The 16,319-nt window shown below is 31.9% G+C and overlaps 1 protein-coding gene and 1 long non-coding RNA gene across 3 annotated transcripts; one reads left to right on the forward strand and one right to left on the reverse strand.

The window, feature by feature from the left end:
* Positions 1 to 3,669: 3,669 nt before the first annotated feature.
* On the forward strand, positions 3,670 to 4,924 carry LOC150038481 (uncharacterized). Its single transcript, XR_016531451.1, has 2 exons — positions 3,670 to 3,878; positions 4,288 to 4,924. It is a non-coding gene; the product is annotated as an uncharacterized LOC150038481 (long non-coding RNA).
* Positions 4,925 to 7,858: 2,934 nt separating this feature from the next.
* On the reverse strand, positions 7,859 to 10,549 carry LOC120085511 (uncharacterized). 2 transcript variants are annotated; one of them, XM_039041527.2, is made up of 3 exons: positions 10,231 to 10,549; positions 9,122 to 9,371; positions 7,859 to 8,694 (listed from the first exon to the last, which is right to left on the reverse strand). In XM_039041527.2, exons 2-3 carry the CDS (start codon positions 9,338 to 9,340, stop codon positions 8,389 to 8,391), a joined length of 525 nt encoding a protein of 174 aa, XP_038897455.1. In that variant the 5' UTR covers positions 9,341 to 9,371; positions 10,231 to 10,549; the 3' UTR covers positions 7,859 to 8,388. The 2 variants fall into 2 exon arrangements, with proteins under 2 accessions (XP_038897455.1, XP_090172741.1); XM_090316615.1 differs by having other exon boundaries at positions 9,868 to 10,294.
* Between the last annotated feature and the right edge of the window lie 5,770 nt (positions 10,550 to 16,319).

Consider the following 16,319-nt stretch of genomic DNA (forward strand, 5'->3'; position numbering starts at 1 on the left):
TAATCGATAAATCCATTTAGATATTTGGTAAATCAATTTGAAAATTTGTGGAAACATAAAATGAGTTTAAAATTTGCAAGATAATATAAGATTTGGAAAATATTACACAAGAAAATTTGAGAAGAGGTAGTACTTGGTATAAGATTTGGAAAGATTGCATAATATCTGAAAAAGAATATGTCAATCTCGATGTTCATCCCTAGCAAAAAAACACTGAGATTCTATATATTTGGGCTTTCTTAGTGATATCTCGAGCATGATTAATATTGGGATTCTATATATTTCTCAAATCTTACTTACTTTTTTGTAAAATTTAATCTTTCTCGAAATTACAGTGCAGATGATCTAAAATTCATTTGAAAAAAATCATTTTAATAATTGGTAAATTCATTTGAAATGTTGAAAATTTGAAAATTCAAATAATTGTGGTAACAAGATTTGATAAAGATAAGAGAAATTTTGAAAATATATAAAATTTAATATAAGATCTGGAAAGATTAGATAATATTTGAAAAAAAAAAATAGCAGAATCTCGATTTAATACTATTGACAAAGCCTATAACAATCGATAAGATGAAAAAGTTAATTTTATTAAACTAAATCTCAATGGTCGATCTTGACCATGGATTGAGAAAAACTAGTTAAATAAGTTTTTAAAAAGTTTGCTAATTTTGAAATGTGAAGGGGTTATTTTTGACAAATTTCCCAAATTCATCTCCAAAACAAAATGATAAAAATTATTATAGTAAAAGTTATTCAAACTTAAGCTGAAATATTGTGTCCCACTCCAACCAATGCACTTTAAATGATGGGGATTTATATGAGTTAGACCACATTTGTCTACAAGGAATCATAATCAATAAATGGTGTTTCAAAAAGTGGGCCCAATTAATTACGATTTTTGGTGTTTACCAATATTCTATAAATGTAAAGAATGTTGGGCTCCATGACGGAAATTGTAATCACGGTATGTAATCCCATTATGGATTAGAGGGTGATCAATCCAATTGGAAAATTGTCCAAAATAATCTTTTTCATCTTTTCACCTTACGAAATTAACACCCTTTTAATACTAGTTCGAATAATTTTTCTCGAATCATCTCGGCCCAGATCACGCTTGAGATTTAGTTAGAAAATTGAAAATAAACAATTCCCCATGTGTATGAATCATTATTAGAAATTAAATTTTACTATTGTGCCCACCGTAATAAGATTATTATATTGTTATTATATCATTGTTTTAGAAATGCAAAATTTGGCTTGCTCTACAAGTTTTAGTTCTAAAATTTTTTTCCCATGTGTTAGAAACTCTCACAATCCATCTCTTTGCACAAAATAAAAACAAGGTATATATCTCGATCTTATCCTTTCTAAATGTGTTTGACTTATTACATGTATGTTGTTGAGCTCAAAAAATATTGTTTGTGTGGGCATTTACGCAATATCAATCAAAGTTCAATAATTTCGATCACAATCGATGATAGTTACCCTAAGATTCATCGTAGGGTTTAAACTCTCAGGCGAGATATTGACATTTTTTTACTGAGATTCCATATTCTCCCTAAGACTTTAATGATTTTTAGTAACTTTTTTGTATATCTATGTAGCTTTTTTCAGGATGTCTCGTATGTGTGTTTGTTTCAGGAACGAATGGAAGGAGAATGAAAAAGAATATGTAGGGGACTAGTTGAAAGGTTTGATTGTAGACGTTGGAATAATTTATGAGGAATTTTTATAGCAAATATATAAAATAAATGAGATAGATTCCTAAGACGAATGTATTTTCTTTTGTGATTAATAATCAAGAAGACCTTCATCTTTTCTAAACAAGTGATGATGTGTCTCAAATGGCTCTTTTGGCATCCAAGCTAAAAATAGTAGTCCATAAAACTAGAAGTGTGGTACCATCATTTCCAATAACATTGGCCCAATATGTTTCCTCATTTCCATCCCACCTTAATTTTATTCCTGAATACAATATGGGTTCAAATAGTGTGCGATCATTAAGTCCATGGAATGATAATGTATTTTGAAGATGATGCGGGTGGATTGTTGAATAGGGAGTTTGTATTTAATGTAAATATGTCAATAGATTCTAATGTCAACATTAGTGTAGGGGATGTGGATATATCTGAGATGGTTGTTGTTGGGACTTATGCCCTAAAGCCCTGTAATTATAGTTTATTAATTTAATTACTAATGATGCTATATTAGTTTATTCATTAAAAGAAAAATCCAAGGTTATTACATGTAGTCATGAACAGTATGTGGTTACCACAAGTCTAGCGGCATGATATGTTAGAGAAGAAGGTGGATCATGTTCAAGAAATAACCTAAAGATCTATAGTATATGGATAAGATAGGGTGTCTTATCTTTGTGACACTATGGATACAACCCACTTTGTAATAATTACAAATTGTTTTATCCAAACCGTTCATGTGGAGACAGTAAGTGGAGATATCCTATACAAAAAGTTTGTATAAGAATGAACCGTGAAATATTTAACCTCTCTTTATAAATCTGTTAATTGATGCGATTAATATTTCATAGGATGATCATGTGCGACTTGATCTTAATCCTGAGTGATTTATGAACTCCTGTCTGTGAGATCAGTCCTTTAATTTGCATGGGTGAGAGTGGCCCGAGTTGTCACCTAATAAGCCTACTATTTTGATGACTTGACTAAATGGAAAGTTGGAAACATAACTTCAAAAAATGAAATTCACTCCTTCTCATATGGGGTAAGTAGATGAGTAGTTTTCTTAAGTATTGATTTTGAGTCTTGAACAAGGAGCGCTACCCTCTCACTAGCCTGAAGGGACTTAATTTATGGTTGGATCATTGAAAAAAATTGTTCATTAGAGAAATCAGTTAAATCAGTTGTATTTTAGGAAAATATGTAATTGCAAGGATGAAAAAAACATTTTGATCCAACTGTAATTATGAACAACTCGGGAAGAATCAACTTGCTTATATTAGTTAGTGGACACAACATGTCCTACACTGTATAAGAGTTCAACTATGGGTCTATAGTGATTTGCTTTATAATTAATGAATGAAGGTTAATTTAATTAAAGAGTTTAATTAATTAATCTTGAATCATTAGAGCTTATAATCGATAGGTTCATAAGGTCCCCTTACTAGCTCGGATCAACAAAGATCAAATATGTTGAAAGAAAGTTTGAAATGTTCAAATTTATAAGGGAAAATATTAATTGTATTAGATACAATTAATTACATGATTTATTATAAAGTTTATTTGAATGAGATTCAAATTATAACTTTATAATATGGAGAATTAATTTATTTGAATATGATTCAAATAATTAATTAATTATTTGGATGAGAACCATATCAATAAATAAATAATTTAATTTAAATAAGATTCGAATTAAATAGATAATGAGAGAACTAATTTATTTGAATATGACTCAAACAATTAATTAATTAATTTGAATGAGATTCAAATTAAAGAGAATCTACATAAGATAAATATTTAAATATGACTTAAATATTTTAAACCTTTTAATATATGATATTAAATAGAAAGATATTTTTATTAGATAAATATTTAATTTAAAATATCTACAAAGGAATTATTCTAATAAGATGAGGAGTGACCCAATAGAGATTTATAAATAGGGTCCTGGGGAGCCCGCATGGAACACACTCTTACATTCTACAAAATAAAATTCTCCCAATTTTTAGAGAAGTGTTCTCTAAAAATTCTTCTATCCTATCATCTTTCAAAAGCGGTTCCCACAAGTCGGATCCTTGCCTGAGTCATAGCAAGAAAGATCTTGTGAAAAATGAAGACTACAAGGAGAAGACTACCGGTTCAATGAGAAGATTTTACGACATTTATAGATCTGTAAAGGTTGGTGCTTAACCTTCTCTTTATTTTTATCTTTTTAATTCTTTCAAGAAATCAAAGAATACGATCACACGCTTCCGCCGGAATTTAATTCCCTTTAATGTTATTCCTGTTGACTCAGAGAAAGACAAAAATTCGATGATCACATAGGTAGATAGGATTTTAAACCATTTGTTTGATACAACCCTCAGTATTAAATAGTTTTATGATTTCGAAATTGAAAAAGAACTGTAACACAAATTTGAGAGGGTCTGAAATTATGTTATTAAATTACAAAAAAGCTTTGTTTGCCCACAATTGTACGATCAACTGACGCCTAAAGAATGTCATATTGTCCTGCATCATCTGTGTAACATCGTATTTGAGGTATTTTGTACAAGATATGACACAATCACCTCCACCCATTTGTTAGGTTGACCTGAAATATCCTCCATGGTGTGACAAGCAGATTTGGCCTCGCTGTCAGGACGCCTAATTTCTCTAATAGCGCTGGGAGTACTGTCCACATGTTGTCCAACTCCTTCGCCAATTTGGCATCAGAGGTAAGGGAGATCAATGAGTCCCAGACGAGTATCTGTCCAACAACCATGTCGATCACTAACATTATCCAATGGCAACCCCCGATGTTGTCTGCCATATAGACGTAGTCAACTATCTTCTAGTGGGTAGTGTAACCTAGTTGTTGCCCTTCAACATAACATCCAACAGACTAACCTTCATTTAATCCATCATACAATCTGGGACTACGCCAAAAGAAATTCTGTAGACGACAAACCATCTTACTTAGATCAGAGCATATAGTAATGGAAAAATAATATAAGGATATAATAACGGAATACTAACCACTACTACCCTGTCAGTCGTTGTGAAGCTCTTCTACATGTGGGTCAACTGCCATTATCCATGATCTTCATACAGACAAATAGGAATAATGTATCAATAGTCTGTAAGCCAAATATGTTGATGTGTAACATAAATGCATGTAAATTATAAATGGACACTAAATATTTAAATAAATGGCAAACTACCATTAGAAGAATTTTGGGCTTTAATGTCAGTTTTAAACCGACATTAAAAGGGTTTAATGTTGGTTGACAATCGACATTAAAGATAGTGTTATTACAGCCCTTTAATGTCGGTTTTAAACACAAGAACAAACCCGATCCTTTCCATGGTTGAGGATCAAACCGTTAGAGAAACTCTTTTTCCAGGATCAAGAGCAACTCTTACAAAAAGATTGTAAATGTTAAAGAACACTCTTATAACTCTCGTAATAGAGTAAATTTACAAATGTTAAACTCACAACAAATCAAATCCTCACAATACATAAATCTCTCTCAAGAATAAGATGAAAAGAATAAAATTGAAGCTCGAAGAGAGCAACAATGGACACTTCAAAACAATCAAATTGTTAATGAATAAAAGCAAGTTTGTAATCATCAAAACCTTAATTAATAATTAATTAAATTTGAGATTAAGGGCCAAAAAGCCAACAACATCGTCGTCCACGAACATGTTCAGCTTCAGCAAGTTCTCGAATCATTGTTTATTTCGCATGGACTGGACTATCATTCAAGTCTGACTGGCGGTCTTTGGATTGTCAATGAAAGATGTGAACTGGCTTTCAAACTTGATTGGTATCTTAGACATCGGGTTGTACGGCTTAAACTTTTGCTTCTTCATCTTGCCTCCTTTCCTTACCCGACATAGCCAGGTCAATGAAGTAGAATATGATCATCTTTACCGCATCCTCATCACTCTCAAACTCATAGGTCTGGAAATAATGTGTCCAACTCCATCCCATTCATGTCAACTCTGTCAGCCAAGTACAACCTCCTAAGTCTAATAGCTCTATCCGATCAAACTAAACTACACGCCTCAAACTATATCTCAAACCCATCACTATATCAAACTCCTCTCATCCGAAAGATACCTTCTTCCTAACAACTTAAAGCTCATGGTGTCTTCCCTATTGGTCAGCGGAATCTATCGCCTAACTTGTCCAAATTGGATTGATGAAAAGCATGTGAATCCAAATTGTCCTAATTGCATTAAGATCCAAGGTAAAGTTAAGTTGAATATTCAATTTTCAAGCGCCTAATTAAATATTCATTTGATTCAATCCTAGATTGATTAGAGCAATGCTTATCATTATCAACTCACAAGCTAACCTAACATATGGCTTCTTACAGATTAACATACACTTATATGTGTTAATCTTAAGCAAAAATCAGAATTGAATCCACAATGATCCAACAATATGACCATAGTCTAATAAATCAGAATTGAATCCAACAAATACAATTAAATTCTGTTCAAACACTCACAAGTACATAAATAGAGAGAAACATGTCGATCAAGGAGGAATCATTTTGATACATCAACCGAACAAAAAGCAGAAGAAATATAGAGAAATTGGATGAAAATCGGTTGGGATCAGATGTAAAAACCCTAAGCGGCCAAACTGTATTTTTTTTATAACAATTGACACAGCATGGCAGTGCTGACAAACATACGCGCGCGTTCACGTTCGAAGTGTTGCGACGCCAACTGCACTTCATGGAGACATGGGTTTCGAGAAAAAGAGTTGAGCATAGTGTCGTGCACCAAGGGCAAAGTCATACTTTGACATTCTCTTTCCCGATTAATGCATTTGAGCTCCGTTTTGGCTTGTCTTAGCGTCATTTCATCATTAATGCCTGACTCTATCTCTCATATGCTTGAAACCTATAAAATCATCAAATAAACACATAATATTTAGGAATAACCTCGAATTAAGCGGAGCAAGATGACACATTTTCGATGCTATCGCCTATCCTCCTCCACCTCTCCCAAAAGAATATAGTGAGAGGGACCCATTAAAAACAAATTTCGAATCTAAAAAATGACTAAAAATTGTTTGCCTAAACACGTATATGCATTAACTTCCTCTCAACGACATAAATCATTTTCCCCATATGAGAACATGTCAAATTTGCCAAAAAAAAAAGTAGTCAAAGTGTGGTTTTTTTATACCAATGCTATCTATAGACACAAAAGATAAACTCGGGCTTAGCAAAAACAAGCGAAATCACAAAATCAACCAAAATATGTAAACTGTTGTAAATCACGAGGCTATCTCACCCGAGAACGGGCACCAAGATTTAAGACAATAGGCCAAACTCAAGCAACACATGTCGCAGAATGTAAGGAGAGATTGAATGAATCCCGAAGCATGTTCATCCAATCTCGAGGTAGATTCATCAGATCTTGACTGAGATTCAAAGTGATTTTGGACGAGATGACGCTTAAATGTACAACAATGAAATGCATACAGATGAGATATAAACAAAAAAAACAAGTGCCCAAAAACACAGGAAAAATGTAGCAGATAACTTCTAAACCCTAAAAAGCTCATAAAATTAAAAATCAAATCTTTAATATTTAAATAAACAAAGAGAATACTAAAATACCTCTATTGCAATGAAGGGAACCAACAACGAACGAATAAAAATTAAATTGGAGATGGAAAAAATTTCAAACAAGAACTCTTTAGTGAAGAACCATCGCAATATTTTTCGTCCTTTCATGCAATTACTCTATTTGAATTTACAACATTCTAATTAAATAGCTGCAATGCTATCTCGACCGAGATGATCCAAGAATAACCTAATTTTGTAATGTGAAAAATTGAAAAGGTTATTAGGGACAATTTTCCATAGTAAAACTATCGGCAAAATCTATCCCCAATAATCGCTATCCCTACAAATTCTTTTACATTACGCTAATACTTCACAACTAACTTATTTAAAATTGAAGGCCAAATTCAGAATCAACTTGTGACCATAAAATTTTCACAAATTAAAAAAAAAATGTCAAATAATTTCCTTGTTTTTCTATTTTTGAAAATACCCTAATATTTAGAACCAGAGAATTGAGACAATAGATAAGAGCCCAATGTGGAAAAGGGAATTTAAAAGGGAGAAAATGGGTAGAGACATGAATTATATAAACCCAAGATGATAGGATAAATAATTACCAGAATACATTTACATGGCAAATGGACCAGAACCAAACAACAAAAAACTCTATACATTAAACTCATGGTGATCATCAAAAAAAGAAAAAAAAATACAAGACTGACTCCCTCTCTCTTCCCTCCAAACACAGTACCCAACTTTATACATTACAAAATGAACCACTCGCTCACTCACCCATCCCCTTCCCAATCCCAAACCTTTTTCTCTACAACACAAGGTTTGTTTGTCTCTCAACCCTCCCCCTTCCCATTGTCCCACAAAGCTACCTTTTTAAAAGAAACCAAAAGAAAAAAAAAATCAGATTTGGATGATCACCAGCAAAAACATTTTCTTATATTTACACTACTACAGATGGGATCTCAAATTCTCTTGCATTCTCTATTTGAATTTTGTTTTCCTCTGGTTGTTAAAAAGAAGTCTTGCCTGTGGTTGAAAAGTTTGTTGCACTCTTTTGCTCCATTCTCTATTTACACTTTTCCATTGATGGAGGTTTTTTAAGCAACTGCAGGGATCCTAGAATTCTGGCGGTCCCTACTAAGACAATCAAATCCTTCTACTCTAACTGCAGCCGGTTTTAGACCGAACTTCATCCTCGCACACCCTCCTCCTTTGTGCGTCGACGATGCCGAGGATGGGGATGAGAGACCTGATGGGGAATATGCAGGCAATGCTGGCATAGGACTGAGTTTCTCATCCCCAAACCGGGCATCCTGAATTAATGGGTTCGAAGCCCGGCTCGGCGGAGACCCACTAAAAAATGGGGGTGATGAAGCCACGTGACCGCTGGGTTGTTCTGACCCCTATCACATTCAAAGTTGCAGTCAATCATATTGTAATAAGAAGGGGAAAAGAAGGTTGAAATCTAGACAACAAACCCTCAAATTTTGACACAGCTTCAATAGAGCAAGTGAAACACAAAAGACTTTCTATAAGAAACTGTGTAAATAAACATGTGGAACACCAAAGGAGAATGGTTTGTACTTCAATTATATATCTATATAAGAGTTTTTACCAGGCCAAGACTATGAAATAGCAAAAGATTTTCTTCATATGCAATACCCAAATGGGGATGCTTGTAGTTCAATTATGTATTAAGTTTACTGCAGCCCAAAGCTGTGACAATATAAATTGTAAGGCTATCCAATGCCAAATCATACTCAGTTAAGGTCAAAAGATGTCGGTTTTCTTGAACTAATGGCAGAAACAATATGGGGAAAAAGAACTTGCCTTCTTTAAAATGATGTCAAGAAGATCTGCCCCAGCTTTTGAATCACAAACCTCAGCTTGTTGCCATCTCAAGGGCTGTTTAATGTGATTGTTAGCAAGAATTGCAAGTCGCCTGGGCTTCGGGCAGACAACTGGGTCCTTCAGATCAGAGATTGAGGCAAAGCCCCTAGTCTCTTCACATGAAATAAAGGTGTTCTGCTGAACAATAAAATGATTCATCTTTGAAACTGGCAGATCTACAGAAGAACGCCTGCACAGATCACGATTGAAAAAGTGTTGAGACAATTGACACAAGATAACTCTTAACATAGTCAGATCTGATGCAAAACTGGTCAAAAATTCATTCTATCCAAGATCAAAATCCTATATAGTTAACAAATTATATCAATAATCAGATCTAATGGAAAACTAGTAAATAATCCATTCTATCAAAGCTCAAAATCCCATGTAGCAACAAATAATAACAGATCCTTATAGCCAAGCGACAGATCCAAATCTCTCTAACTTCAGAATCAACAGATCTGAGCTAAGTATCTCATTTCCAGAACAGAGCATGAACAAAAACACAAATTCATAACATTTCAGCTAACAGTTTTGACAAAATACAAACAAGATCTTCTAAAATCTCCCCAACCAGCAACAGATCTGAGATGTAGACCAAGAAAACAAGATGGGATCTTCCTTCTAAAAAAAAAAATACCCATCAAACAAACAAAGAGCAGATCCTTATAAAAATCTCAAGCAACCTTTCTCAGAATCAAGCTAAAAGCAAGTTGGTCTCTCCTTTCCCTAACGAGGACAAACCTTAAGCAAAGACCACAGCATGGGATATATAGAATTGGGATTAAGGGTCTTGACCCAAAGGAAACAAAAAAAATTGGTAAACTGAGAAAACCAGCTAAGAGTCTTCCAGATCCGGGAAAAACGAAACGATGGGGTTGTAAATCTAGACCAAAAATAGGAAAAGCAAACAACGGCCAAAGAAATAGAAACAGAAAAACGACCGGAAAGCTCAAAAATTCAAAGAAAAATGGATGTGGGTATGGTTAAAAATAGAGAAAGAAGAGATTAAGATTGATGGAAAGGAAAAATAGAGATGGAGATTAGACCTGAAGGAACCCAAGGAAGAGATAAGAAAAGCTGGAGCTTTGAGCCACCGCCACGGGAGGGGAGAAAATCGTTAGATAGGAGGTGAGTTTCATTTATAGTGGAAGAGGGTAAACGGGCGACGACCGCTGCAAACGACGCCGTTCGGGGAGCTTTTTCTTTTTTTTTTTCTTTTTTCTTTTTTTCTTTTTTTTTTTGGAAAATTAAAAAGGAAAAATTGGAATTTAAATTTTTCTATTCCCGACAAAGGAAAATGATGAAGGCGTGTGGCTTTTTAGCTGGCATTGAGTAGTTGGAGAGTGCAGTAATTACAGCTAATTTAATTTTTTTTTCATCTTTTTCTTTTTGCTCTAGAGTTAAGTGAAATGCACATGTTAACTTTTTTTTCCTTTTTTTTTTAAAGTGAATTTATATGAACTAGTTAAATTACAATTTTAGGCATCTAATAGCTTGTAATTTCAGTTTGTCTTCAACTTATTAAGTCTACTTAGTTTTAAGGTAAAAATAGTTTTAAGACACTCTTCCGGACCCTGGGTTGAATTATCAACTTTAAAGTTAATATGTTAGTGAAGATAAGAAGTTTGTTTAAATTATATAGGATCTAGTTTTTTTATAATCCAAAAAAGTCTGATTTTATTTGTGGTTATTTATGTTTGTTTAATTTCTTTTTTTGTTTAATCCTTTAATTACACATCTTTTTTTAAAATTTTAACACTCAATTGAGATGTCAATTTAAAATCTTCACATATATTTTAGAATTTTTACTTATAATAATTATACTTGAAGTAGACAAAATATTTGTGTCACATACAAACAACAATATTATAATATACGTTCACATTAGTAGAATGTATGAATATAATATGCATTACAAAAAGTAGTAGGTCATCAAAGGGTTTATGGCTTTTTATGCATCTTTGTCAAATTGTAGATTAGGGTTTACTATTCTAGTATGTTGGTATTTAGAATGCGACCAAAGCTTCACATGAGTTAGGTCACTTCACATGAGCTAGATAAAGGAATGATGCTGAGTATATAAGAGAGAACAACTATCACCAATCATTTAAGGTCCTTTGGGAGAAATAAAAAGTAAAGCTATGAGGGTATATATATATAAGACAACTATTAAACATAATGAATTATTATTTTCAATTTTGTAGTTAAAAAAGTAATTTTATCGATCAAATTTGTTTTTTAGTATATGATCCGATGAGTTGGTCGTTAGAGTTAGTTGTTGGAGAAAGGGAGTTGAAGGTCAAAGTTGATCTCCAAAGTTGGTAGTGGCATGGAGTTGGACGTAAAGGTGGTCGCCAAAGATGATTGTCGAAGTTGGTCTTCGTTAGAGGTAGTCGTCAAAGGTGGTTGTTGGAGTTTGGTTATGGGAGGTGGTTGTTGGAATTTGATTATGGGAGGTAGTTGTCGAAACATGTCATTGGAGGCAGTTGTTGTTAGAGTCGAACATCAAAGGTGGTCGCCAGAGTTCAATTTGGTCCATTTGTTTCAAGATTTACACTTTTAATATTCATTTTCACTAAAATTTTCAGTCCTTAATGTTAATGTCTATTAATTGGCTTAAAAAATTATAATTAATTAAGGTTCACTAACTTTTTCATTACTATTAAAATTAATCTTAAAGTTTTATTTCATAATTATTTTAAATTAATTAATCGACATTAACGCTAGATACTAAAATTTGATATTTAGTGAAAAATTGAAGTTAAAAGTGTAAATCTTGAAACCTTATGGACTAAATTGTAACAAAACTCAAATTTCAAGGGTGAAACTTAGGACTAAATTGAAATCAAACTCAAAATTTAAGGACTAAAGTGTAACAATTTAAAACTTAGACACCAAATGAAAATTAGATCCAAAATAGGGACTAAAAAGGTATTGTTTCCTAGTTTTAATTGGTCATATTATCATTTAAGTAAAGTTTTCACGTGTTTATCAATGTACTTAGGGCATAGCATGCTACATATTTAGCTACGAATTTCTAATTATTTGTATTTTTTTAATTTTCTTCCTTTCTCTGTAGTCATTTTGTACGTTGTTATGAAACACATATACTTCTAATTGTGCAAAGAATCAGTATCAGATATGTATCTTGATAGAATATAAAGAACATGCACAGCGGTAACAAAGATCGATAACGTTCTAATTACATTAAAAACAAAGAATAAGCATGCATAAAAGGGTTAGAGAATACAACCATTGTAGAATCCACCGCAATCTTCCTCTCTGAGCTCGATCGACACCACCAACGGAAAATATTCGCTATTCTCCAGTTGAAGAACACGATAGTGGGACCGTTTTGTTAATGAACTAAAGGGAACTTCACTCTAGTAAAGTGAAGAGTAAAGAGATTTTGGTGGAAGAGTAAGGTCAAAGGTCGAAGAAGCATTAGTCTTTCCACATTTCAAAAACCAAACTATTTAAAGACAAATTACATGCAAAATCCTATCTTGCATGTCTTCCACCTCAAACTCCACTAGCATGTAATCTTTAGGTGTCAAACTTTGGAAGTGTCATTTCAAAGTCCACTTACTAATTTAAAAAATAAATAAATCAATTTTTTATGAAAATATTTTTTTATATTTTAGAAAATACTTAAAAACAAATTTAATATCACATATTAAATTGTTTTTGACACCTAACTTTGATTAATCTTGATCAAGTTTTAAAAAAACACTTTCATGTCAACATTCAAGAATACTCTAAAAAATAATTAATTAATAAATAAATTATTTAATTGTAAATTATATCTCATATAAAATACAATTTTTCCTAAAGCCCGAATTTGAACATTTCAAATTCTTACTTCACCTAGTTCTTCAATTTTTGTCGTAGTGAGCTAGCAAGAAGACCCGATGGACATACAAATCCTGTAGTTGCACTCCCCTCACGGTAGATATATCATGTGTCAATTTGATATAACCATGATAAGTAAGTCAATCTTTCACTGGTTATTCGTAATAATGGCTGGGTCATAAGTTGTTTTACCCACGAAATTACATCTTGCTCCTTGAGTTCCACTAATCCTCTAATGAACAATTGGTTTGTGATCCAATCACTAAACCGAGTCCTTCTCAGGCCAATGAGAGGGTGGGGCCCATTGTTCAAGACTCGGAGCTAACACTTAAGAGAACAACCTCTCTACTATCCCAAAAAGTGGGTAGGAGTGAATTCCGTCTTGCACCCTATGTCCCCAGCTATTTAACTGGTCTTAGCCCTGAAATAGGAGGCTTATTGAGCCGAGACTGTTGAGCCAATCCTCACCCATGTAAATCTAAGGATAATGTCGAATAAACATAAGTTCATAATTAGCTTAGGATTAAGGTCAAGTTACCTAGCTCATCGCTTTGAAATAGTCAGTCTTAAACAGTAAACAACGTTATAAAGTAAGAGTGACTTATTTGTTGGTCCGATCTTATGCAAACTCGTTGCAAAGGATGCCCCCGCTCCTCATGTCAATACATGAACGAATCAAGATCACTTCGTTTGTAGCACTTTACAACAAATTGTAACAACTACAGAGTAGGCCGCATCCAATAATGTTACCAGAATAAGGTACCTAGCCTTATTCGTATACTATAAACCATTTTGGCTTATTTACTGAACTTGATCCACTCTTATGTCTCCACATAAAGTTCATATATTCATTCAATAGTCGTGGATCTTTAGTTTATTGGATTTAGTCTTTACAAGTTCAATCCATATATTCAACAACAATTTTATTGAATAAACGTCAATAACATCTTTATTGATAATAGAATATATTTAACATTACAAACTACGAGTTTTAGGACATACAACCCAACATATTTGATACGGATATGTCCAGATATATGGCAAATACGTGTCTAATACGTGATTTGAAGTATTTTTTTTTAAGTTTTTATTAACCTTTAGATACGTGTATCCCCTTCCAAATACGTGAAGGGGATACGTTGGGTCATTTTTTTTTTTTTTTTTTTTGAAATTTAAGCCCAACCACATGAAAAAACTCAACCCAAAACCTATTTTATTTAAATGTCCACTTAAATCTAGCAATCCAAAATAAAATAATAAGAACCAAAAAAGATAAAAGAAAAAATCCTAATGTAATTAAATCTCCATTCTTCTTTTTTCTCTCGCTGTATAGATCATGATTCATACTCACTCTCCCTTCATTCTTCAATTTCCATCACTTACTTCTTCCTCGTGGTCTACTCTAGTTGCTCAATCATCACTACACATTGTTGGATTTTTTTTCTCACTCTCTTCTTAAATCTACTTTTATGTAACCTAAAATGAGTATTATAATAATTAATTGGTATTGTCGTGTGTGTGTATATATATATCTTCAAGTATCCATATCTTGATTTTTTTAGAAATGGGGGTATCATTGTATCTTATCGTATTCGTATCATGTATCCGTATCAGCGTTTGTGCTTCTTAGATAAGTTGGTTTTCAATTTTTTAGATTTTTTTTAATCATTCTTAATTATAATATAGGATAATTTTAATTAGTAGTACTTTTAAAACTAATGAGTGTATCACAATATTTATAAAGAATTGCAAATATAATAAAATAGATTTTATTATTGATAAACAACAATTAACGAGTCTACCACTAAATCTAAATTTTATTATATCTATAATTATTTTTTACATTATATCATATTTACTAATATTTTAGATTTGATTGCTATATTTGCAATTGGTCCTACTCTATTATATATAATATTAATATTATGTTGGATTGAATCTCTCCAAACTAATCATATTTTACTAATCGCTTCGTCAATTCTATTAATTGTACACCTAATTAAAAACACAAATTTTAGGTTTAAAAGAAAATGTAACAATAAAACCATCGTAATTAACCCAAACAAAACACATTCAGCAATAGGTTTTTTTTTTTCTTTTTCTTTTTCCTTTTTTTGAGATCAACAATAATCTTTTCTAACATTAAACAAAATATCTCTTATACTTGTAGTTATATAGTTTAAAATTTCGGTTGAAATCTCAATATTTTGATCAAAATTATGAGATTTCAATAGTCTCAAAATTTTATTTTATTATTATTATTTTTTTAATTTGCTAGCTAGTTTAATATAAATTTTTATTTATCTTTTATCATATTTTTTTTATTTCTAAGAAATCACATATTTTCATTTAAATCTTTTCTATTAAATTTTCACATCAACTCACATCAAACTTAAATTGATGTGAGTTCTCTAATATTTCTCTTATTTTATCTCAAGCACTATCTACTTCTAGAGTTCTTTTTTTTCTTTTTATTATGTTGTGTTATATATAATGTATGTTTTTGCATCTCTCTTATATGTAATGTTATAGTTTTTCTATTCTTATTATGTTATGTTAGTTTAATGCTATGATTTTTCATTTTTGTATCCACTTTATTTTATAATATACAATTTACAATGATTTTATATGCATATATTTCATATTCTTTAATTGCGTAATTAATCTTAATATTTGATATGATTTTGTAATTATTTTTCCATTTTTCCATTTTAATTTTTGCTCTCACAGGGACATTTACATAGATATCTTACAATATACATTTAAATGTTGTTTTACTTTATAGAAATGATGATTAAAGATGGTCAATTATAGTTTAGTTTAACCACAATTAAAGTTTCATTAACTCATTAAAACAAATTTAATCAATTTCCATCAAAGTTTTTCGAAATTCTCATCGATATTTTTATAAAATCGGGACCTCGATATTTCTATCAACATCGATATTTCGAACGTTGTATAGTTATACCTAATAAACTCGAACAAAACAAATATATCGGAATTAGATATTAAGAGCATGTTTTGATTGATTAGAAGTGATTTCTATTTAACCTTTATATATATATATATATAAACTATTTAAAATATGCTTTGAAAGTGTTTCAAAAGCTATTTTGAGTACTTGCGAAACAATTCAATTTTTCTCAAAATGACTTGTTGGAATGCCTTGAATTTGTTAGTTGGCACTTCGAACAACCAAGTACAGGGGGCTTTGCCTGATCTTGCTTATGTTGTTAGTGTTGTCAGCAAGTTCATCGGTCAACTTGGGAAGGAGAATTGACAA

This window comes from Benincasa hispida, chromosome 1, assembly GCF_027475165.1.
Source record: "Benincasa hispida cultivar pf3 chromosome 1, pf3_genome.v1.1, whole genome shotgun sequence".
Classification (NCBI taxonomy): Eukaryota; Viridiplantae; Streptophyta; class Magnoliopsida; order Cucurbitales; family Cucurbitaceae; genus Benincasa; species Benincasa hispida.

Coding starts and splice junctions, on each gene's coding strand:
- LOC120085511 (XM_039041527.2), bottom strand. CDS start 9,340: ATGAATCATTTTATTGTTCAGCAGAACACCTTTATTTCATGTGAAGAG. Junction 8,695..9,121: donor TTGACATCATTTTAAAGAAG/GCAAGTTCTTTT, acceptor TGAATGTGATAG/GGGTCAGAACAACCCAGCGG.